General features: G+C 38.9%; 1 protein-coding gene across 1 annotated transcript in view; it reads left to right on the forward strand.

Annotated features, from left to right (window-relative positions):
- Window positions 1-26,613, forward strand: part of LOC101555532 (protein bicaudal C homolog 1) — a 344,568-nt gene that overhangs the window by 90,638 nt on the left and 227,317 nt on the right. The window contains exon 2 of the mRNA XM_055119361.1: window positions 18,173-18,219. Coding sequence (XP_054975336.1) covers window positions 18,173-18,219 — 47 coding nt within the window. The remainder of the gene's footprint in view (window positions 1-18,172; window positions 18,220-26,613) is intronic.

The raw sequence follows: 26,613 nt of genomic DNA on the forward strand, positions 1-26,613 counted from the left end.
GTTTTAATAACTAAATATAAATCAGTGGCTGCTTCTACTGTCCTTTTTGATAGTCCTGAAAGCAGCCTCTGGAGTCTGTAATGAATTATGCTAAACATTCAGAGAACTGGTTAAGACCTTAATACATATAATCAGCTATCTTCAGCAGAAACCCTTTACCTGCATTTGAATCCTGAGAGTGGCTGCATATTCTCTAGTCCCAGAGTTAAGGTGGAATGTGGACAGCAGTGGGTTGCTGGTAGGGATTAATGATACCCAACTTGATGGAATTTTAAAATGAAAGGCATAGATTTTGCCATAGGATTCTGGCTATATCACAGTGCTTGAGACTTAACTGTTTGTATGTGAATTATCTAGTATGTTTATAAAAAGGTAGATTCCTGGACTCTCACAAAGATTAAGATTCAGTATGGTCTAAGGGTCGAGACCTGTGAATATAATTTCTTCTTGAGGACCCCTTTTTTCCAGCATATCTTCAAGGTGGCATGGTTTGACTGTTATCTAAAGTTATCTAAACTTTGTGTAGTTGCTGTATTTGCTTAAGCAGATCCAGCTCGTTTGAGATGGTTGAAGCAGTCAAAGAAAAATAATTTTATTGGTTTTGAATTTTTAAACTTTGAGCCAAACCCTGGCTGTTCTCAGGGTTTATTTTTGACTCTGTGCTCAGGGGGCAATCAGTCCTGATGAGGCTCCGAGTCTATATGGGATGGTGGGGATTGAGCCAAGGTTGACTGCATACAAGACAAAGGCACTGCCTACTGATATACTGGCCCAGGAAGTTGATTTTCATGATAGTTAAACTTGTTGAGTTAAATTTCAGTTAAATTAATTAAATTGAAAGGGTTATGGAAAGATCATCTGCATTAATTGTCCATATGGTTTTTCTCAGGTTAGTTTTGTGGGCAAAATAAGAGAATATTGCTCAACATTAAAAGAAGAAAGAAGTTATGTCTTTTGGGCTGAAGAGGTAGTACAGGAGATGCAGTGCTTGTCTTGCATGCCGATGTTGGTTTAATCCCAAGCATCTCATATGGTCTTCTTAGCACTGCCAGGATTGATTCCTGAGCACAGAGCCAGGAGTCATCCCTAAGCATCACGGTGGATGGCCCAAAACAATAACCAAAGAAAACCCCCAAACAAAGAGACAAAAAGAAGTTGAATCTTTCTACAAGTGAAAAGGGCAATCTTCCATAGTAGTTACTAGGAGCTGGTGGCTAATAACTTCTATTGGGTGTGTAATTTGTAAACTCAAAAGGGAAATCAATAGACGAGTGAACAGGTAGACATTCACTTAGCATAGAATCTTTGTTTCGTTGTTGCTGTTGTTGGTTTTGTTTTTTTCTGCTGTTCATCTGATATAAAGATCTGAGAGTAACACTCTTAAAAAAATCTTTTTTTTAATTAAATAACTGGGGCTGTATTGATAGCACAGTGGGTTGTGCTGTGGTCAACACTGGTTCAATCCTTGCCATCCTATATGATCCTCAAAGAACCGGCAGGAGTAATTCCTAAGTGCAGAGCCAGGAATAACCCCTGACCATCACTGGGAGTGACCTAAAAAGGTAAAAAAAAAGATTAAATCACTTTGAGGTACACAGTTACAAAGCTGTTCATGATTGGGTTTCAGTTGTACAATGTTCCAACACCCGTTCCTTTACCAGCGTACCTTTTTTTTTTCTTTTTGGGTCACACCCTGAGATGTACAGGGGTTACTCCTGGCTCTGAACTCAGGAATTATTCCTGGCGGTGCTCAGGGGACCATCTGGGGTGCTGGGAATTGGACCCGGGCTGGCCATGTGCAAGGCAAATGCCCTACCCGCTGTGCTATTGCTCCAGCCCCGACCAGTGTACATTTTCCACCACCAATGTCCCCAGTTTCCTTCCTTCAACCCCTTACCTTCAGTCTGCCTCTATAGCAGACACTTTGCTTTTTTCTCTTTCTTCTTTCTTTTGGGCATTATGAGTTGCATACAAGTACTGAAAGGTTATCATGTATATTTAGGTACAATCTTTATGCCACTATTCTTTCCTGATAGTACTACTTCACTGGGGAAAGCTGTACAGTGGAACCTTTGAGCTTTGCCACTGCTTTCCTGAGGTTTATATTGATAAAACAGCAGTTTTTTTCTTTTATAAATGTAGGAGTATTGCTATTTATTCAGCCACTGATTTAGCTGATTGAACTGGGCATGAACCCCACATTGCTTAAATTTTTTTTAATTGAATATTCATGAGATAGACCATTACAAAGCTGTTCATAATTGGGTTTCAGTCAGACAATGATCCAGCACCTATCCTTCCACCAGTGTACATCTTCCACCATCAATGTCCCCTGTTTCCCACCACCATTCCCCAATTACCAACCACCACCACCCCCAGCCTCCCCTTTTTGCTCACTGTTTCAATGGTGTTTGTGCATTGTGGTTTGCAATACAGGTGCCAAGAGGTCATGGTGTTTGTTCAGGGCATTCAGTACTTTTATCAGGACTGTAAGGCTGGAGTAGCTTTTCAGTTGGGTGGCTGCTTTCAGGTGTGGATGTGACTGCTGAGGCTTCCTGAAGTACAGGGAGGTGGAGGGGAGGTAGCCCATCCCGACCCTGAGAAGGCCTGGAGATTTCAGTCACAAAGCACGCATACCCGAATTTTCAGCAGATTGTATTTTGGTGAGGTCTGTCCTCAGATGGTGGAGTCAGGCTGGGGTATGGCAGCAATTTGGGATTGTGGAAGCAAGTGGCTGCTAGGGGCTCTGCTTGGGGGTGGGTATCAGTCAAAACTCCCCACCCCCTGTGATTTACTCTGATCTGTTCACTTTTACTCCCCACGCATGTAACATTTACATGCGTGGGGAGTAAAAGTCTGAGATTAACTGCAGCTTTTGATCTCTTTCAAGATTTATTTTTGGGTCTCTGAAGCAAGGCTGGTAGTAGATTTTACATAGATTTTACATGGCGCTGAAGTTGGTTTGTGGGGGTGACTGCCAGTGCTTTCACGTCTGTTCAGCCATGTGCAAGTCCAAGATTAACTGCAGCTTTTAATCTCTTTTGAGATTTATGGGTCTCTGAAATAAGGCCAATAAATGAGCTTGTGTAGCTGAACCAGAGGTGGTTTGTGGGTGTGGCCCACACACCTAACTTTTGGCCGTTTAATTTTTTGGTAAACTTTTTTCCCCAAGTTGTTGGGATCTGGCCAAAGGCACAGTAGCAATTTGGGGGTAGCTGGAAGCCTGAAGGCACCATCAGGCTGCGGATGCACTCTTTCTGCAGGTACAGATTGACATGCTGGCCTGATACACTCGCCCTGCAGGTACAGGTTGACCTGCTGGCGGCACCATAGCCTCTGACAGCTTCTTTCTGTTGTTTCATAGTCTGATATTTATGTTGCAGGCCTACCTCGTTTTCTTGTGCTTTGCTTTATTGTGATTTGCAGATGTTTAGGGTTTTTGTTTTGTTTTTACAGATTGGAGGGTTGTGACAACTCTGCTTTGCATATATGTCAGTGTCATTTACCCAACAGCATCTGTGCTTACTTTGTGTTTCAGGTTTTTGTCATAAAGGAGCTTGAAACTAATGGGATATACATTGATTTCTTAGATACACTGTTGTTGTACTCCTTCCAGTTTAGTGTAACATAACTTTTGCTTGCACTGGGAAATGGAGATGTTGGCCTTGTGGAGGTCTGGATGGGAATCTCTGAAGTATGGCTGTCACCTACATGAGCCAGAATCTTTTTTGAGCCAGAATCTCTTAATATGAAATGTTACTGTGAACTTAATGTTAATAAATATTGTGAAGTCAAGAAAAAAGTTAAGCAGAAATATTTATCTCAACAAATCATGAAAGAACATTATCTTTACTTTTCTCATGACCAGTTACCAAAGTTAGCTTGTAGATCAAAATTATCAAATGATGCTTGCATATAGTTTAAAAATTGTTAGGAAGGCTTCTTTAGTTCCTTACACTTTTTGAGCCATTTCTTCTTGTGTTTTTACCACTTATAAATCAATTTTTATTTCTCCATTTTCAGACTTTTTCCTTATACTATTGTGTAGTAGAAAGGATTTAGTTTTCTCCCTTCCTGCTCTCTTCTAGCTTAATATAGCCAAATTAAAAGTATTGATTAAATCGGTATTTAGTATTCACTTTATGTGTGTTGTTGCTCCCTGATAAATCCCAAGGAGTTAAAAGATTTCCTTCCCCTTTTTGGTTAGAATTTTGTTTTCTCCAGAGTTAATACGTGCTAGTTTTCCTTCCACCAGCACTTTCTTTTCTAAACTTAATTAAAAAAATATATCTATCACAAATTCTTTCTACACCCTCTATAAACTTCAGTAGAATTTCCTACATGGTCAAGATGTTAGTTAAACCTGAAGCTTGTTGTGTTGCTTTATCCCCAACCGTCTGCCTTCTGGGGTAGCTAGCTGCACAGCTGTCATCTTGGAACTTCTCTAATATCCAAGATATAAAATTTTTTTGCTTCCATCCTGAGAATTTTCTCTCCCCCCTTTTCCTGTACTTAATTTCCCACTTCTTATGTTCAAGAAAGTGTCTTTCATTTCTTGGCTTAGTTCCTTACCTGGTAGTATACAACTGCTGCTCCTGCCAGGAGTTGGGGAACTAACTCTGGAAATATTTTATCTTATTTCTCTTGATATTCCCTATCTATTTCAGAGATTATGTTTTCTCTCTGGAACTTCAGTTAGTTTTTTTGACTCTTGGCTTGATTTTTGAAAATAATCTTTCCTTCTTATGTTGTCTTGTTCTCTTTTTTGGGAGAATTTAAAATCTTTCCCAGTCTTGGATAGAATTGTGTTATTTTGTTATACTTTTCATTTACAAGATTGTTAAAAATGTCTTTCCCCTTGCCTTCCCCTGTTGCCCACCCAAGCCTTCCTTATGTTCCTTTCTCTGTCTTCTGTGCTCCTTCGCCTCCGTCTTGCAGCCATCTCCCACCCTCCTCTTCCATTGTCTCCTTGAGCTTCTTCCATTAGTCTCCTTTTTTTTGTCCTCTGTTCTTTCTACTTTCCTTCCTCCTTAGCCTCCTTTAATTTTAATTTTATTTTTTATTTTGGGACTGCACCCAGCCAGTGCTCAGGACTTACTCCTGACTCTCTGCTCAGGAATCACTTTTTGGATTGATTGAGGGACCATATGAGATGCCAAGGATTGAACCTGGGTCAATTGCATGTAAGGCAAGCTCCATAATGAGCACCTTAACCTTTGTACTACTCTTTGCCCCCTCCCCCCTTTTTTTAACTCTTTCCTTTTGTTCCTTCTCTTGTTACCCTGTTACCCTTTCTTCCTCTCATCTTCTTTTTCCTTGTCATTTTCATTGACTTTCCAGCCGCATATTCTTTTAGAGTGAGGCACTAAACTTCTGCTTTGGTGTGATTTGTTGCCTAATCTCTATCAACAAAGGAGAGAACCTTGGTTGCCAGTGATTTCAAGACGAACAACTGCTGCGTGGCCATCTCATCACACTGTAGTCTCCAATGCAGAATTGCCTCATCTGTGGATTTGAATTGTACTATTCATTAGAACTGGATATGTGGGGGCCCAAAGTAATAGTACAGCAGGTAGGGCATTTACCTTGTCTGCGGCCGACCCGGCTTCACTCCCTGGCATTCCATATTGTCTCCCAAGCACTGCCAGAAGTAATTTCTGGGTGCAGAGCTCCTGAGCATTGCTGGGTGTGGCCCCAAAACAGCAACAGAAAAGAACTGAACATGTGGAATAACTGGATCAAATTTTAATTCTAAACAAGTATTTTTCATGACCATTTAGTGAATCTAAGTCATATAGCATAGAAATGGACAGTGATATAGTCACAGTTTATATGTTCATCTAGTGAAAAACAGTTCTGGTATTGCTCAACAGGGGATATTAGCATAAAGGCTGGAACATTTCTTTAGTGAGCTGAGGTGCTCTCGACTTGAAATGTCTGCACCACTGTTCCATCCTGTGTCAATAGAAAACGCCTCCTATTTCTAAACACTGCTCTGCAGGCTGATACTTTTTGGTAAACAGTCAGTGTGAGTCAGCTTGAAATTTTCACACCCCCAGTGATTGGAGGTTCCCCTTCCCTTTGCTGACATAACAGAACAGGTGCAATTTTGTGTGCTCTCAGGCAGATAAGAATGAAACCCAAGTATTTTACAGATACAGGGTTTCACAGCATACTCTTTGTCCAAGAATTCACTTTCCCCATAACCTTGTGTTGAGTCCTTTTCCACATTAGTAATTCAAAAGCTTTCTGCCATGTTCATTATTTGAGTTTTTATTATCTGTAATGGTCAGTCACTTAGAGTGTTGTCATTTTTATTCTTCAAAGATGATACAGTTGAATAAGATGTTCTCTGAGGTCAAGATTGATGACTTCCATTTATTAACTGTTTATAGAGTGCTTATTTCCATATTCTAGAGGTAAAATCAGCCAGGGAGACTCGGTCACCAACTTGCAGTTATATCATTAAGTTGCAAAAGTAGAGGGGAACCTTATGGTATCTCTGATTTCACAACTTTGATCTCCTTCCTACAAGCCACAGGTGTTAAATAATTTTTATATAAATGAATCAATAAATGAGTCTTTTAGCATTAAGATTAATTGGAGTAGCCCTGATTAAAAACCCACATTTTTGTGTCCCTGGGCTCCCACCCCACCATACCCATTTTGGAGGAGAGAAGGCAAAAACAGACGGCTTTGTAGATTTCACCATATAACTTGAACTTTAAATGTGCCTGGAACACATTTGGTTCTTATTTAAAACAAGTTGACTTGCCTCATTGCCATGTTATTACAAATACAAAAGAAGTATAACATTCATTCCATTAAATAACCATCCTCATAAACTTTTAAATAGTTTCATGGTTTTGACTTGGTCCAAAGCTGGATATTAAGGAAATGGTTATTAATGTTTTTTATTTTATTTGTGTTATTCTAAGTTTTAACCCTCCTACTGCCCTAAGAAGTACTAGCCAATCCTTCTTCCCTTCCTCAAAAATGGTTTCAGGAGCATAAGTCAGATACAGCTTTGATTTCAAGCAGCCAATTCCTTCTGTTTGGAAATATTTTTTTGTTTTTAGTCTTGTGACCTGTAACTATGCTTTCTGCTTGAATCATTTTTATTTCTCTTTGGATAACGACAAAGTAAATTATTATCCTCCATAATAGTACTGCACAATGGAAATGTAATGTGAGACACAAGTGTAATTTAAGGCTTTATAACTGCATGAGAGAGTAAAACAAAACAGATGAGATTAATTTTAATAATGGTTTTAATCCAATATATAAAATTGTATCATTTCAGCATATGGTCTTAAAAAACACTTTTCTCATACTAAGTCTTTGCCATGCAATGTGTAATTTGCACTTGGAGACATCTGGATTCAGATTCACCACAGGTTAAGTGCTCAAGTAGTCACTAGTAGCTGTTCTCCAGGACAGTATAGCTCTATAAAATTATCACTATAGCTCTCTGTGAACCATATGAAGGCCAACTTCTGATAAAACAGAAGCATATTAATTAACAAAGTGTATTACATACATATACTCAGAGCTGTCAGTTAGTATTCCTGACCCCAGACCAGAGTGTTACCTCCGGGGATGCTTATGTAAGAAATAGGGCCTGAAAGCAGGATATTAAGGAGGACCAAAGTTTCTGTTAATCGGTTGGGCTGGGAATTTGTTGATGTTTGTTAGTCATTACTACACAAGGAAGTCTTCATTATCAGGCCAAAGAATTGAAGACTAAATAAACTCTTAGCTAGACTTGCTTGAATAGTTCAAGTTATGTTGCTTGAGGCAATGACTAATGTAATTTAGTCATTCTCAGATTTTTGTGTATATTTGTTTTCCAATATTTGACAGCCACAGATGCTTATTTTTTAATTTTTAATTTTTAAAAAATTTTATTGAATCACCGTGAGATAGTTACAAGCTTTCGTGTTTGGGTTACAATCACACAGTGATTAAACACCCATCCCTCCACCAGTGCATATTCCCCACCACCAATATCCCCAGTATACACCCCCCTTTCCCACCCTGCCCCTGCCTCCATGGCAGACAATATTCCCCATACTCTGTCTCTACTTTTGGACATCATGGCTTGAAATACAGATACTGAGAGGTTATCATGTTTGGTCCACTATCTACTTTCAGCACACATCTCCCATCCCAACCGATTCCACCAGCCATCATTTTCTTAGTGATCCCTTCTCTATTCCAGCTGCCTTCTCCCCTCTTCTTATGAGGCAGGCTTCCAGCTATGGGGCAATCCTCCTGGCCCTTGTATCTATCTACTGTCCTTGGGTGTCAGCCTCATGTGATGTTATTCTATACTCCACAAATGAGTCCAGTCCTTCTATGTCTGTCCCTCTCTTTCTGACTCATTTCACTTAGCATGATACTCTCCATGTCTATCCATTTATAAACAAATTTTATGACTTCATCACTCCTAACAGTTGCATAGTATTCCACTGTGTAGATGTACCAAAGTTTCTTTAACCACTGTGTAGATGTACCAAAGTTTCTGTTCTAGGGCACTTGGGATGTTTCCAGATTTTGGCTATTATGAACAGTGCTGCAATGAACATATAGGTACAGATGTCATATCTACTGTGCTTTTTTGCATCCTCGAGATATATTCCCAGAAGTGGATTGCAGGGTCATATGGAAGCATACACCAAACATCGGCAGAAAGATAGGACAAAATAACAATAATCTCTCTCAACATCAATGGACTAAACACACCAATTAAAAGACAGAGTGCCAGGATAGATCAGAAAATTGAACCCAACATTCTGCTGTCTGCAAGAAACACATCTGAACAGTCATAGCAAACACAGACTCAGAGTCAAAGGCTGGAAAATAATTCTACAGGAAAATACCTCCAATAAAAAAGGTGGGATGGCCATTCTGGTATCAGACTACATTGATTTCAGACTGAAGAAGGTCACAAGAGACAGTGAAGGTCATTTCTTATTGATCAAAGGATCTGTACAGCAGGAAGAACTTACACTCCTAAATATATATGCACCTAATGAGTGCATAGATGCTTTTTGAAGTTACGAGCCTGTAGATTTGAGAGAAAAGCTGGTCTTTGCTCAAGGCTGCTTCTGTGCCCTGGTGTGGCACACCTTCAAGATTTTCTCTAATATCTGCTGATATTCTGGAATATCAGCAGAACTTTACTGTTTTGAGAAATGTGTGAAAAAGAAAAAATGCCTTGCAGTCCTCATTTTTTTTTTTTTTATTTATTTGCTTTTTGGGTCACACCTGGCGATGCACAGGGGTTACTCCTGGCTCATGCACTCAGGAATCACTCCTGGCGGTGCTCAAGGGACCATATGGGATGCTGGGAATCGAACCCGGGTCGACCGCGTGTAAGGCAAACTCCCTACCCGCTGTGCTATCGCTCCAGCCCCTGCAGTCCTCATTTTTAAATGTATAGCATGAAAAAGGTTTAGTAAATTGTTTAGAAATTGTTTGTTTAGAAAACAGCCTCCAAGGATGTTTTAGATTATTGGTGTAGTTTTTACTTCATGGCTCATGCTTTTGTTCAGTCACCCACCTCTTCTCTTTTATAGTCTAGTCAGTACCAACTTTAGGATGTTGTAAATTAATAATGCAGTTTTTTTCATGTAATTTAATAGTGGTCTTCTAAAATGTGCCTATAAGTAGAAATGTATACATACACTTCTTCCCCCCTTTTAGCTAGCTATTCAGATGTGAATCACAGGGGTATTTTTTAGTATTGAGTATTTCCGTTTGTGGAGCCTTTACTGCAGGCAGATGTTGTCAAAACATCTTTGCTGAGAGCTGTACAGTGTTTTAACAGTAAAAGTTCGAGGTTAATTAAAAGCCTGTGATATTCTTTATTTGGTATGATTTTATCAAATTTTCCTTACCCATATTTGATAATTGCATTAGTCATGCTATCTCTTTGTCCATACTTAAATTTTAAACTTTTGCCAGATTGCTTCTATATTACAGGCTGAAAATGATACTATGATAAACCAGTAATGAAAAAAATCATGGTTCATTTGCAGATAAAAAGGAAAGGAGAACAATTTCCAGTGGTTTTTACTTGTTCTTTTGTTTTCAGTTGAAAAATGGGTTGGTCTTTTCTGGGGAAAATGTGTGCTGAACAATATAACAAATAAATGATCTTTTAACCTCACCAGTTGACTAACACTAATATATTGATGTTAGCCTTTTAAGTCTTACTCTTTCTAGCATAGAAATTGTCAGTGTATATGCACACAACTATACAAAACAGATCTTTTTGTAAATCTTGTCTTATAGTCTGCTTAGAATTGTATTTAACCTTTAAATAAAATTTGACTTCTATATTGATTTTTCTCAGTAGGCCTGTGTGTGTTCCCCTCTCCACCCCCCACATACACACCTGATGGTTCTCAGAGATTACTCCTGGCTCTATGCTCAAGGGATCAAGGGATTGATGCTGGTGGTGCTTGAGGGACCATATGTGATACTTGGGATTGGCAAGTGCCTTAATGCCTTTACGATCTCTTAAAGATTTTTGTTTGTTTACATTAGAGGAACTTGATTTATTTACTGAACTTGAAGGAAGCAGGGAGTTTTAGGTGAGGTCTGAAAAGTGTGGCATTTATGGTGGTATATGACATTTTGATATCACCATTTTCTACAATAATTTGAACATAGGTTTTTAAAAATTTGGCTTTGGTACTTGTTTTTGATCAAGAATGAAAGACTTAAAGATAGAATTAATGTTTTTAGTTCTTCAGTCAGTTCTCAGACTTTTGCAAAGCCAGTTAGTGCTAACTATCATTCATGAACATAAAATAATTCTCTGGGAGAAAATTGAAACTGCATAATTTATGGTTTTTTAAGAATTAATTTTTCAATAGAATTGACGAGTAAGGCAGCTTTCTAAAAATTGTACTAAACAGAATAAAATACATAGTATAACTGAATCAGCATGTAGATTAAACTAATTCAATAAATTAATGTTTTAAATTTTTAGTAAAATAATTTTGTGAGAGAATCAGGATACTTACCTGCTTATCAGCCCCTCTCGGAGAGCCCGGCAAGCTACCGAGAGTATCAAGCCCCCGCGGCAGAGCTACCCGTGCATATTGGATATGCCAAAAACAGTAACAGTAAGTCTCTCAATGGGAGACTTTACTGGTGCCTGCTCGAACAAATCAATGAGCAACGGGATGACAGTGATCAGATGACCTGAAGATACTAGAAACATCTCAGTTACAAGTATAATATAGTTAATTTTATTTTTTAAAGGAAAGAATGCCCTTAATTTTTACAGATATAAATAATTCTGTTATATTTTCCTGATTTAAACTTTTTTATTTTATTAAATCACTGTGAGATACAGTTACAAGATATCATGTTTGAGTTACAATCACACAGTGATTAAACACCCATCCTTTCACCAGTGCACATTCCCCACCACCAATGACCCCAGTATACCCCTCCTTTCCAACCCACCCCTGCCTCCATGGCAGACAATTTTCCCCATACTCTCTCTCTACTTTGGGGCATTATGGTTTGCAATACAGATACTGAGAGGTCATCATGTTTGGTCCTTTATCTGCTTTAAGCATACATTTTCCATCTCAGCCAATCCCTCCAACCATCATTTTCTTAGTGATCGCTTCTCTGTTCCAGCTGCCTTCTCCCCTCTGCCCACGAGGCAGGCTTCCAACAATGGAGCAGTCTTCCTGACCCTTGTGTCTTCTGTCCTTGGGTGTCAGTCTCATGTGATGTTATTCTATACTCCACAGATGAGTCCAGTCCTTCTATGTCTGTCCCTCTCTTTCTGACTCATTTCACTTAGCTTGGTACTTTTCTTGTCTATCCACTTATAAGCAAATTTCATAACTAAATCTCTCCTAACAGCTGCATAGTATTCCACTGTGTAGATAGATATACCAAAGTTTCTTTAACCAGTCATCTGTTCTAGGGCACTTGGGATGTTTCCAGATTTTGGCTATTGTGAACAGTGCTGCAGTGAACACATAGGTACAGATGTTATAGGTACATAGATATGTAGGTACATAGGTACAGTACATAGGTACAGTACTGTGCTTTTTTGCATCCTCGGGATATATTTCTAGAAGTGGTATTGCAGGGTCATATGGAAGCTCAATATTTGAAGGAATGTCCATATTTTCTAGAAAGGCTGGGCCAGTTGGCATTCCCACCAACAGTGAAAGAAGGTCCCTTTTTCCCCACATCCATGCCAGCACTGTTTGCTTTTGTTCTTTTGAATGTGTGCCAGTCTCTGTGGTGTGAGATGACATCTCATTGTTTTGATTTGCATCTCCTTGATGGTTAGCGATGTGGAGCACTTTTTCATGTGCCTTTTAACCATTTGTATTTATTTTTTGAGGAAGTTTCTGTCCATTTCTTTCCCCCATTTTATGATGGGGTTGGAGGTTTTTTTTCTTGTACATTCTACTTGTGTATTGTATATCCTGGATATTAATCCCTTATCAGATGGGTATTGTGTAAATGTTCTTTCCCATTCTGTGGACTCTCTGAATTTTAGTCACTGTTTCTTTTGAAGTTCAGAAGCTTCTTAGTTTGCACAATTTAAACTTGATTTTTCTTGTTCAAATGCCATGAAAGCAAAGAAAATTGCCTACCAAGGGTGTTTAAATATATTTCGATTATGTTTTAAGTCTGATATACATAGTCTTTGTGTTTTTCAGCTTTGGCACCATAAAACATGAGGTGTTATAATGGAAAAGCATTTTAGGATGAAAAGGAAATTTAAACAGAAGTTTCCATATGCCCTATGAAGAATTTAAAATCTAGCTTTTCCCTCTTTAATTTAGTAATTAGCTAGGCTTACCCTGTAGTTGGGGGGACTATAATAGTTTACACCTGTTTCAACTTGCGCTGTTTTTATTGGCTATGGCTTTGGCTATCCCATATTTCTTGTGAAGCAAAAATATGAAATAGAATATGGCAAAGCATTTGTGAAATTATAATAAACATGAAGTGAATTGTTCAGCTTAAAAATATGAAATGCTTTACCTGCATAATCAGACAGCCATGTTTCAGTAGTATTGAAGCAATTTAGTCCTAGAGTTCTGGGTCATGCAAACAAAGACAATTGCTTTTGTTGGCAGGAATAATTCAGGGTTTTTACAATAAAAATAATTAAATTTTGGAATGTCAGGCAGAAACCGTAAAGACCAAAAAAAAAAAAAAGCCTGGTAAATCATTATATATGTGTTCTTATAATAAAAGACTGGCTTTTTATCAGCATATAAAAGGGTGAAGATTCAGTACAACTGTTACAGCACATTCAGAGTTCAGGAATGCCATGATATCACGTGTGCATTGTTTATTTTACTGGTATCAATTCTCTTTCCAAACACAGTTGTAAACGAGACCGTTTGCATCAAGATAGATAGTATCACATCTCATATATATTTTTTCTAATTAATCTCAAATGGTCTCTATAGTAGTACCCATTGTTTCTAAGACTAACTTAGAGCCATGCTAAGAACAGTGAATCATTTTTCTTATTATAAAAGTTTTTATTTGAGGCACCATGATTTACAAAACTGTTAATGGTACAGTTACTTGCATATGATGTTCCGACACCACATCCTCACCGGAGTATCCCCTCACCTCCCTCACTCCCTCCCTCCCTGCTCTGGTCTGTTCTGTAAGCCAGTTCTCATTTTCTGTTGCCTTTGGCTATTCGTTGTTCCCTTATGTTTCTCATCCCACCCAGGAGAGAGATCATTCTGGGATATGCACCTCTCTTGTCTAACTTTACTCAGCACAGTGTGCTTTGGGTCCAGGGATCTTTTGATAAATTGCTTGATTTCACCTTATAGTCGAGTAGCATTCCGTTGTGTATATGTACCACAGTTTCCTTATCCATTCATCTGAACTTGGACCCTTGGGTTGTTTCCAGATCTTAGCTGTTGTGAATTGTGCTGCAGTGAGCATAGGAGTGCAAGTGTCTTGGTGCATTGTCCAGAATGAGGACTGATAAATACTAAACTTAGCCTGGATAGAGTTGTGACTGTGAAGAGCTAGCTGGGTAAATTGCCAGTAGGACTGAATTTTAATTTTGATTATAATTTTGATTTTTATCTCATCAATTGGCTCATGTGTTCAAAACCTCCCATTGCAGTAGTTGAATGAGGATAGTTGAATGAGTATGTCTGTCTGGGCTCATCAGCACAGGACTTAAATGGAGTAATTGGCTGAGCATGCCTTCTTTTCTGGCCTGAAAAATGGATATCTTTTAAGTTCCTCAGTTAATATTGAGACAGGAAAATTCTTCATCCTCCCTTTCCCTGGCACTAACTTCTTCAGTAGGGGGTTATATTTCATACTATGGAATTGAGAATAAACTTGAGGACTGACCTTTCAGATTTGACCCCACAAGGATTAGCATTTGAGGAGGGAGAATATTTTGGTGAAATATTGTTTCCCCTTGATTGGACTTTATAATGTTGACAGCTTTGCTTGTGCAGGGTCAGTAAAAGTCAGGGGCCGCTTTTTTTCCTTTTCCTTTTCTCTTTTTAGGATACCCCAGTGGCACTCGGGAGCTTTGGCACAGTGCTTCACAGACCATCAGGGTCTGGGAATTGAACCTGAGGCTCTCACATGTGAAGTTTGGCCTTAAGCCCTCTGAGCCCTTCCCCGGCAAAGGTCCTGCAGGGAAGCCAGCATATTGGGAATATGATGACACTACCTGGAATTGTCAGTGTTTGAGCCAAGAATGGTTTGGACCTGTGACAGTGATCTAGGACACTTGTGACATTTGGGAAATGGATACCTCTCAGGATTTAGGGGTAAAGTAAGCCTCTGACTCGGAGTTTCTTTTTCATCGGGAATGAAAAAGGCCAAGGGCTTTGGTCGCCACTGAGTTTGGCATTTCCTGCTCTCTGCCTCCTTTTTCCCCTGGAATCAATCCTCAGATTGCTAAAGGTGCAGGTTTCTGATTCAGCCTACATTTTTTTTTTTCTGGAGCAGAATTATTTTTAGTTTGGCTCTAAATAAGTAAGTTATCCCATTTCTTAATTATTTAGAAAGACCATTCTCTGAAGTTTGTTTAGCTGGACTTAAAAATGGAGGGGCATTTCAAGGTTGTGGTGTAATGAATTTGTCATGAGCAAAGATAAGTGTTCTAAGGAAAATTTCTGTGATTAAAATGTGGTCTTATCATGAAATTTAGGCTGATAAATTCCAAGTTGTTTGCTGTGGGTGAAGGGTAATTATCTGCTTTGTTAGATAGACCTTTGAAAATATTCTTGATTCTGAGCATTGTTTTCCAAGAAGAATTTTCTCAGTGTTAGAATTTTTTCCAGATCTTTCTGCTGTGGTATGCATTTTTCATGGCCATCTAGTGGGGCCCCTCTATACTGTTTTTATCTTCAAAGCTGGATAGCCGAAGGGTGGTATAAAAAAAGTGCCCCAAGGCACTTTTGGTCACTGGCCTTTTATCTTGCTTGTGCGGTTCCACCAACTGGAATCACCTCCATTTACAAGTTTATTTGGAAAGAATAAGTTTTGGATATTTTTGTTCAATTTTTTTCTTTATGGGTTTTAAACTTTTTATTACTTTTTGTTTTTGAAGTTTGGGGCCACACCTGGTGCTTCTCAGGACTTTCTGCTGGCTCTGTGCTCAAAGGTTGCTTCTGGTAGGGCTTAGGGGTCCAGTTACTGAATTCAGGTTCTGTCGCATGTAAAACAAGCACCTAACCCCCTGTACTATTTTTCTGAACCCTATTTTTTTGTATTAATATTGGCGTATTAGTTAGAGGGTTATGTACTTAATGCTGTATATTTAAGTTAGAGGTTTATGTACTTAATGCTGCCAGTCATTTGCAGCATTAAGTCCATAAACCTGTGTGTTGAGATGTGACTCACCTTAATGTCTGTGCTCAGTTTGGGCTACTGAGATGTGGTCTTTGTGCAAAATGAAACTGAGATGGTTTGTCATTCTGTGTCGGCTTCCTTTCCTTTCTGTAATAAGCTACTGGCTTCCAAACAGAAATGCACCATCTTAGAGTGTTTCAGGTCAAAAGTCTGAAATGTATTTCCCTGTGCTCGTAGGGTAGAGATGTCCAGCTACTGGAGACCAGCTGCCTGCCTTGGTTTCTTGCTTTGGTGCCTTCCTTCATCTTCAGAGTCACTAGGTAGCATCTCTAGATTTTACACCTCTTTCACCTGCTGCTTCTGTGTTTGCACGACCTTCTCTTTCTCTGCTGCCACAGACTCCTTAACTTCTTGAATTTTGACCTTGTTTCTTCTTACAAGGACAGCCTGTGCGATTTCATTGAATTCACCTGGAAAATTCAGGCAATCTCATTTTGGGATTATTCTATGAAATGCCTCTTGCCCATGTAAGGTAACATATACTTAAATTCATTGAGGGCGCATTATTCAACTTACCCATATATTATTTTATTTTATATTTTGTTAAATTATAGAAAAATTGAATGTCTTAATTTCTTTTAGCTCTTCTTTCTTTTCTGCTTTTTTTTGGGTCACACCCAGTGATGCACAGGGGTTGCTCCTGGCTCTGTGTTCAGGAATTACTCCTGGCGGTGCTCAGGGGACCATATGGGATGCTGGGAATTGAACCCGGGTCGACCGTATGCAAGGCAAACACCCTACCCGCTGTGCTATTGCTCCAGCCCCTTAGCTCTTATTTCAATAGATGTCCTCAAACTGTCCTTGGGAATCACAGAAAAATATACTTGGCTCTATTTTTTTTTTTATTATAAAGATGATGGTAAAACTGCTAATCATACAAAATGGTTTTACATTTTAAAATGTCTTATATTTAACTGTGAAATTAAATTTGGTGAAATAGATTTTAAATTTTAATACTCGTTCTTTATAGAAATGAAGAGAAAATTTCTTTGCATTCTGAATTTTCTACTTAACAATGACTTACCACAGTTTTGTGGTCTTTAATAATTTTAAGCTCAGGTATATACCCCTGGGGCCCCATGAGAAACGCCACTACTGCCCACCCCAGTCAGTCTATGTGGCTTACAGTGCTCTCTGGCAGATTTCCTGCAGGAGTTTGGGGGTACCCTGGTGATCTTTAAAACTTCAATTTCCAGGATTTCTAGTTTAATATTTTTCTTTTGTCCTCAGAGTCAGCTAGCCACTGTTTCACCTTATACCTGTCAGTGCAATCTTTTGGTGTTTGTCTTCTGAAAATTGTAATTTGAGGCAACTGCATGTAAGGCAATTTTAACTTTTTGTCACTGGTCTCCTTTTAGTAAAAAGTTTTTCAGGGGCTAGAGTGATAGCACAGTGGGTAAGGCATTTGCCTTGCATTCGGCTGACCCTGGGTTTGATTCCCAGCATCCCATATGGTCCCCTGAGCACTGCCAGGATTAATTCCTGAGTGCATAAGCCAGGAGTATCCCCTGTGCGTCACCGGGTGTGACCCTAAAAAAAGCAAAAAAAAAAAAAGTTTTTTCATAGTTACTATAAACTTTTGTACTTAGAGGACTTTCGTACCTATAGGGTTTACCCTGTTTTCTATAGAATGCCACTTAGATATAAAAGTGATTGTTTCACCAAAGTCACCATTTTCCCAAATATCTCCTGAGTGAAAAATTAGTGGATTGAAATTTAGTAGGTAGAGCCAACTGAAGTCCCAGTAGATTGTATAATCATTGTAACCTATAGCACCACTGCTTGTGGGCCCTGTGGGGTAGTGAGCCAGCAGTTGAAGAAGCAGCTTTGTGCCCCAAAGTGGTGATGGATAGAAAGTGCTTAGTGCCCTGTGGCTGATTACTCTGGTAGTTGGATTTGTTCAGATGGATCTTTAGCTTTGAAAGAATGAGATCACCTTGTTGGCATTATGTATCTGTTGCCTTCCACTTTTGTAATCAGATACCGCTGTGAAGTGTCTCAATAACATATATATCCTATGTGAAGATTTTTGGTGTTTTTTTTTTCCCCTTCAGAAAAAAGCAATGTGAAATCTAAAGATAGAAAATTGAATGTGTGCTTTATTCTCTTAACACTTTTACGTAAGAGTGGAGGCTTATTAGCTGGTGTTGAGCTTCGGTATTTTATTTACTTTTGTTTTCTCATACCTGATAAGTTTGCCAAATACTTAAAAGTTGAAAAAAGAAACAATTTTAAATGTAAACTTTTTTTTTTTAATTTACAGCTGCTGCTGAAGGAAAAGGAAAAAGTGGGGAAGACTTTTTTCAAAAGGTAAGTTGCTTTTAACACTTTTCTTGATTATTGAGAACTGTCACCCAGAAGCTTCTTTTTCATATCCAGGGTTGCTGTTTTAAATAAGACAGCGGTTGGGCGTTCGCCTTTCATGCGGCCAACCCGTGTTAGATTCCTCCACCCCTCTCCAAGAGCCTGGCAAGCTACCGAGAGTATCCAGCCCGAGTGGCAGAGCCTGGCAAGCTACCGTGCGTATTGGATATTGCCATAAACAGTAACAATAAGTCTCTCAATGAGAGACGTTACTGGTGCCCGCTCGAACAAATCGATGAGCAACGGGATGACAGTGACAGTGACAGATAGATGTATTAAGGGGAAAGAGCCAGTGAGCTGTAGTTTCAGACTTAATTTTTCTAAGAAGGATCCTTCTGGGGCTTGCATGATGACACTTCTGATGGAGGTAGTGAAGGATGCTGTTTCAATTTCTTGTGCAGAAGCCAGCAAAATGCCATACTAATCACCTTCATATATGACCAGCCCAGTTTTCCTATTTTTCCAAATACATACCTGGTGGTTTGAGAGGTGGAGGGCAGTCCTTGTCAGCTGCCCTCATTTCTTATTAATGTCATTTCTGATAAGCCCGTGCCATGCTACTATGATCCGCAAAAGTGTACCTTTAGACCAACTTGCTCATGATTGGTCACCCTTCTGCATCCTCTCCTTGACCTTCAGGAAGTTCTGGCCTTCAGGGAGGCCCACTGATCAGTGGAATATAGCAGTAGAAAATGGTAGTGGAACCATTTGCAGACTATGAGCAACAGTTGATTAATTCTAATCAACGTTTTTTTCAAATTGTTCTGTATAAGGGAATGTACCTGTTCTTTTAAAGAGGTTGGTTCAGTTCACATCTTTCCCTCCCTCCCTCCCTCCCTCCCTCCCTCCCTCCCTTCCTTCCTTCCTCCATCCCTCCCTCACATCCGGTGATGCTCAGGGGCTACTCCTGGCTCTGCACTCAGACTCCTGGCGGTCACCAGAGGACCATATGGGATGCTGGGGATCAAACCTAGGTCAGCCATGTGCAAGGCAAATGTCTCACTATACTATCACTCTGCCCCACATTCTTCTTTTGTTTATTAGATTGTAGTGTGTCTGTGTTCTTGTTGGTATCCACAAGAGTGTGTGTTGAAATAAAAACTCAGATTTTAAAGGAAGGGAAGAGTAAAAATAAACCAGAAACTACATGAAGTTAAATACTGCTATTTGGGCTTATTGAGTCTTTTGGAAAAGATCTATGTATAACCAGACATGGATTTTATAAGCCTCTTCTCTTCTAGTGGATCTATTTTTTGGGCAGGTTAGCCTTCATCATTCACAGGTATTGCCTTTCAAGATTATTAAAAATAATTATTTTCATAGCTGTTCTTTGTTGTGATTATATTTATTTACTGTATACTCTGCCCTATACACTGCAGAGATCAAAATAGCCCTGAAGTTTAGGGCTCTAGAAGGTAAGTGCTTGAATCAGTGAAAGGAAAGTATTTCTGAAGGTTTTTCAAAGAGAAATTATCTCCGTGAAGAAGGAATAGTCTTGGATGAGCTGGAAAGACGTTTTAGATAAAAAAAAAAAACATAAGGTGATAAGACGGTTCAGAGTCAGGAGAATATATATGGCATTCTCCTAACATCAGCTGGTTCATGGCATGTAAAATGAGGTGTATAATCCTAATACCTTCTTTGTATGGGAACCTCTTAAAGAAATTTGAGTTTAAAGAACTAGGGAGATTATACAGTAGGTCGACACTTGCCTTGCACATGACTGACCTGGGTTCAACTTCCAGAATCCTGTATGGTTCTTTGAGCTCTGTCTCAGAGTGGCCCCTGAGTGCAGAGCCAAAAGTAAACCCTGAGCACTGAAAGGTGTGGCCCAATCCCTCTGCTCCAAATTGAGTTAAAAAAATTTAAAAATGCATTGCTGGCTAAATAGAATTTATCAGACTGACGTTTTCCATTTCTGCTTTTGGTTTATACTGCTGAAATTTATGTGCTTTTCTTGAAGCCCAAGAATTGGCATTGTCTGATATTAGTTAATATCCACCTTTTATTCAGTTCTGGGCATTTCGGAATGCTTTACCTAGGGCAGGCTTGCCACCAGCAGAAGAAAAAGACAAAAAGCAGAGAACACAGATTTGTCTTGGGTCAGTTGTAATGGTGCAGATAGATAGTTTATGGAAGAATATGTTTTTCATTCCTCTTTAGCTTGCAGATAGATGAAGAAAGCAGACTCCAGCTCTGTGTGATTCACATTTTGAAAGCAAAATCAAAACACAGGGTATATGATCATAAAGAACCTTCATTCTTAGAAGATTTGCTAATATTTATCACTCTTTGTGGAGCCATATATACATTCCAGCAGTGTAAATGGAAACATATGTTTGAATTCAGGAGCCTGTGCTTCCCACATGCTGTAAGTTGAAATTATAGATTCCATTCTTGGTTGCAGCTTTATGTGGTCACTGCATAACGAAGTGGGGGTAGAGTTTTGACTTTCTCATTTTCCTCAGTTCAGCAGAAAGTGTCTTCCTGATAGACAAGTGTCCATTTGTTGGATCATTACCCTGTGAAAAAATCCTTTAACTTAACAAAAGACAAGCCGTCCAAGTTTCCAGAGCAATTGCCAGTGTTTTCAGCAGAAAGAACTAAATAGTATGGTTCATCTGCAGTAGAACATAGGGACAAGTATTGACTTGCCTTCCAGGAATATCCTTACGGTCACATGTATTCCAGTTCACATAATGCTATTTTCAGAAATATCTAAGAGCAAAAATAATGAGTCAAGTTGCTAGTCATTGGCGTCTTTGAAAAAATAATTTCTCCCAGAATCATGCATAAGAATCTCAAGACTGTCTGCTTATTGTTAGTTATTTTTTTTAAAACTCTGGGATATGTATCCAAAAACAAAATCTCTTATATGCTGAGTTTAAAATTTGACTTTTATTATGTTAGAAGCATCTGTGGTTTGGACTGTAAAGATTGCTGGGCTGAGTGGATGCTTTGCATGCAGACGTCTGCATAGTTCCCTGAATACCAACAGAAGTGACCTCTGAGCACCATCCAATGTGCACGTTCCCCAAAAAGCATTTAAGTCTGGAAGGATACCTTACCCAGATTATGAGTCTTTCGTATTTCCTTTATTTATACCATCAATATGTATATGAAATCATATTAATATAATTACAGTAAGTTATTCATTCTCCATAAAATTTTTAACTGAAATTAAAAAAAATAGATATATCTAAGAGTGAAAAAGGGTAGATTTCCACAAAATGTTTGAAGTGCTAGTTTAATAACTGCTAAGGCCATCAGCCATGTTGTCTTAAATTTGAAGTCCTCATACTAGTTGCTCAGTTTGTGGTTGCGTTTCTCCAATAGTATTAATTCTTTCTCTCTGGTTTTTACTGTTACGCCATATGTGTTTTAAAGTGTTATCTTCTTTGAAAGTCTATTAGGGTAAAAGACTAACAGAGCAGAGAAGCACACCAATATAGTGTCTTAAAGCACAAATTTGTTTTAGTTTTAAAAATTTGTTTTGCTTTTATTTTGAGCCACCCCTGGTGCAGCTTGGGAGCTACTCCCAGCTCTGTGCTTGGGAGACTATATGGTGATTGGTTCAAACCTGGCTCTCTTGCAAGCAAAGCAAGCCCTCAGGTGGTTCAGCTACCTTTCTGGGGCTGGAGTGATAGCACAGCGGGTAGGGCGTTTGCCTTGCACGTGGCCGACCTGTGTTTAATTCCCAACATCACATATAGTCCTCCGAGCATTGCCAGGAGTAATTCCTGAGCGCAGAGCCAGGAGTAACTCCTGTGCATTGTCAGGTGTGACCCAAAAAGAAACAACAACAAAAAAACCTTTCTGGCCTTTATTTTACTTCTGTGGAGAGTATTCATGCTTAATGCATGGTGCCATCCCATACCGTCTGAGACCAAGATTTTGTCTATAAAGTATCTCTGCTGTTCCTTAAGGCACATCTATGGTCAAACCATGAATTTTCACCATGTCCAAGAGATCATATTATTTACCACACAAATGAACATATGAATCTGTATACCAGTGGTGTCGAGATTGTATATTGTCAAAGTGTAGCATCTCTGTGGATAGGCTTTGAAATCTTTTGTGGTAGTTTGGGCTGTTGTAACAATATATCACAAATGGGGTGATTAAACTACAAAAATTGGTCCTCTCATAGTTCTGGAGTTTGGATTTCTTGTAGAAATCCAAAATCAAAGGACCTTTGAGATTGGTTCCTTTTAAATGTCTTGAAAAGAGAAATGTTCATGACTCTTGCCAGCTTCTCGTGACTTGCTTGCATCTTTGACACTTTTTGGCTGGTAGAAACATCCTGACATTTACCTTTATCTTCATGTGACATTTTCAGTGTTAGGAAATTTGGATACCAAAAGAAACTCTAAATATACCAATCATGCTGGAATTAAGATCACCCTAAAGGGATTATCTTACTAATGACCTCCTCAATGACCATGTTTGCAAACAAAATGTCCTGAGATATGAGGTTAGGAACTTTTGGGAGAGACCGTTCAAACCCTGTAACACCTCTTAATGAAGGAAAATATTCTGTAGAAAAGTTAGAATTAGAAAATCCAGAAATGTTCTCATATTGTTTTACATGAAGATTTTATCTGCCTTGATATCTTTTATTATAATAAGTCACAATAACATACATTTTGACAAGAGAACAATTCTAATTTGTCATCTTATCTTTGAGAGAGAAATGTTGTTTGCATACTCGTCCAGTGTTCAATGTGTACGAAGCGCCTTTTTTTTTGATGCTGTTGGACCATAGCCGGCTGGGCTCAGAGTTTACTCTTGGCTCTTCATTCAGGGTTCTCTCCTCGTGGACTGGGGTATTGGTGATTAAACAGCATTGGTTGAGTGCATGGCAAGTGCCTTACCTGCTGTACTATCTTGCCAGTCTACTGAAGTGCATTTTAATAGATGGGATCACAAAGTAGACAACTTATTGTGGATACATCTTGAATGTTTTCTGTTAAAATTTCACACGTTCTTTAGTTAACAGTAGTTTTTTTTTTTTCCTTGACTCTAACCATACTCAGAAAAAGGAAGGGGGATAGATAAACATTATCAAATGTTTTCTCTAGTTCTTTGTCCATCTTTCACGGCAACTTCAGTTGGAACACATGGAAGCGATCTGGCCAGATTTTTACAGTTCTTTGGGCAGTTGTTCATGACTTACTCACTGTCTGTCTTATTTCCTTTTAATCAGTTCTTTATTTTTCCTCTTGTGAAATGATTATGGCCAGATCTTGGAGGGGAAAATGTGTTCCAGTGCGTTAGGTGGAGATGGGTATAGTGATTGTTTTACTAATGTGACACATTTAAGCAAAAATGTTTTAGGAATCTTGATTCCCAATGGCCAAACAAGTCAAGTGTTATGATTGATGAAGGCCATGTTTTTCATTGCACTTAATTATACACATTATTTCTCAACCAAACACGCAACACATATTTTATTTATTTATTTTTTATTTTTTTTAATTAATAGTTTATTTTTAATTAGTGAATCAACGTGAGGGTACAGTTACAGATTTATACATTTTTGTGCTCATGTTTCTCCCTTACAAAGTTTGATAACCCATCCCTTCACCAGTGCCCATTCTCCACCACCAGTAAACCCAACATCCCTCCCCCCCTCCCCAGTCCCGTCTCTCCCTACCCCACACTGCCACTATGGCAGGGTATTCCCTTTTGTTCTCTCTCTCTGATTAGGTGTTGTGGTTTGCAATAAAGGTGTTGAGTGGCCATTGTGTTCAGTCTCTAGTCTATATTCGGCCCGCATCATCTTTCCCACACATGACCTCTAACCACATTTTACTTGGTGTTCCCTTCTCTGAGTTGCCCAGAATGAGAGACCAGCCTCCAAGCCATGGAGACAACCTCCTGGTACTTATTTCTACTATTCTTGGGTGTTAGTCTTATAGTCTATTATTCTATATTCCACAGATGAGTGCAATCTTTCTATGTCTCTCTCTTTCTGACTCATTTCACTTAGCATACTTTCCATGTTGATCCACTTATATGCAAACGTCATGACCTCATTCTTTCTAACAGCTGCATAGTATTCCATTGTATAGATGTACCAAAGTTTCTTCAACCAGTCATCTGTTCTAGGGCACTCGGGTTTTTTCCAGATTCTGGCTATTGTAAACAGTGCTGCGATGAACATATAAGTGCAGATGTCGTTTCGACTATACTTTTTTGCTCCTATGGGATATATTCCCAGCAGTGGTATTGCTGGGTCAAATGGGAGCTCAACCTCTAGTTTTTTGAGAATCGTCCATACTGTTTTCCAAAAGGGCTGAACTAGTCGGCATTCCCACCAGCAGTGTAGAAGGGTCCCTTTCTCCCCACACCCTCTCCAACAGCGGTTGCTTTTGTTCTCTTGGATGTGTGCTAGCCTCTGTGGTGTGAGGTGGTATCTCATGGTTGTTTTGATCTGCATCTCTCTGATGATTAGTGATGCAGAGCACTTTTTCATGTGCCTTTTGGCCATTCGTATTTCTTCCTTGGAAAAGTTTCGGTTCATTTCTTCGCCCCATTTTTTGATGGGGTTGGATGTTTTCTTCTTGTAGAGTTCAACCAGTGCTTTATATACCCTTGATATCAACCCCTTATCTGATGGGTATTGTGTAAATATCCTTTCCCATTCTGTAGATAGTCTTTGTATTCTGGTCACTGTATCTTTTGCAGTGCAGAAGCTTTTTAGTTTAATGTAGTCCCATTTGTTGATCTCTGTTTTTACTAGATTGCTTAGTTCCGTGCCATCTTTGAAGATACCTTTATCTTCAATATCGTGGAGGGTTTTGCCGACCTTGTCTTCAATGTACCTTATGGTTTGTGGTCTGATGTTTTGAGGTCTTTAATCCATTTTGATCTGACTTTTGTGCATGGTGTCGGGTCGAGTTCTAAGCCCATTTTTTTGCATGTGGTTGTCCAGTTGTACCAGCACCATTTGTTAAAGAGACTTTCCTTGCTCCACTTCACATCTCTTGTACCTTTATCAAAGATTAGATGATCATACCTTTGAGGTTGTGTGTGGGGATATTCCACCCTGTTCCATTGGTCTGCAGTTCTGCTTTTGTTCCAGTATCATGCTGTTTTAATTGTTACCACTTTGTAGTCGAGTTTAAGGTTGGGGAGGGTGATGCCTCCCATCATCTTTTTCCCAAGAATTGTTTTAGCTATCCGTGGGCATTTATTGTTCCATATAAATTTCAGGATTGCTTGCTCCGTTTCTTTGAAGAATGCCATGGGTATCCCTATAGGGATCGAGTTAAATCTGTATAATGCTTTGGGGAGTATTGCCATTTTGACAATGTTTATTTTCCCTATCCATGAGCAGGGGATATGTTTCCATTTCCTCATGTCCTCTTTTATTTCATGGAGTAGCGTTTTATAGTTTTCTTTGTAGAGGTCCTTTACTTCTTTAGTTAAGCTGATTCCAAGGTATTTGATTTTCTGGGGCACAATTGTGAACGGGATTGCTTTTTTCATGTCCCTTTCCTCTGTCTCATTGTTTGCATATAGGAAGGCCATGGATTTTTGGGTATTGATTTTATAGCCTGCGACTTTACTGTATAGGTCAATTGTTTCTAAGAGTTTCTTACTAGAGCTTTTAGGTTTCTGTAGGTATAGTATCATATCGTCTGCAAATAGTGAGAGCTTGATTTCTTCCTTTCCAATCTGAATCCCCTTAAGCAACACATATTTTAAATGTAAGTGTTTTATGTACTAAAATATGTTAATTTGGAAAATGACCCGTAAACAATGACTTCACAAGAGCGAATACTAAGACTGAGATAAGTTTCTGTTTGGTGGCTTATCTGGTGTATTGTTATTATCAAGCTCATCCATTTTAGGCAAATAGATTACTTTTGTTTAGAGACAGGAAAGTCATAAATAATCCCTTTAGGAAAACTTTTGGGAGAACTATTTGGCTTGCTCTGTATCTCAACATTGGGCATTGGGGATTGTTGATGGGGACTATGTGAATCTTCTAATTGCAGAAGAAGGCAGATATTACAAAACTGCTTCTACTTTGTCTACCAATCATGAGTTTGAAAATAGATGAAACTTTTGGTTTCATTTAGAAACAAATTCAATGAACTCTAGTCTGATATACTTTCTCTAACACTGGTCTTCATGCACAAACATTTTAGGGCAAAATTTGAATGAAATAAAAGTAGGCTATATTAAGGCTTTAATATATTTGTTTAAGTAGTTTTATATATTTGTATTTCATGGTTCACGATTCAGATGTTAAATAGGGGTATGTGTATAATGTGTTTGATGTCATGGTTCTCAAGATATGGCGAGAAGACTGAAGCATGGAAGGATTAG

Source organism: Sorex araneus, chromosome 11, assembly GCF_027595985.1.
Source record: "Sorex araneus isolate mSorAra2 chromosome 11, mSorAra2.pri, whole genome shotgun sequence".
NCBI classification, from domain to species: domain Eukaryota; kingdom Metazoa; phylum Chordata; class Mammalia; order Eulipotyphla; family Soricidae; genus Sorex; species Sorex araneus.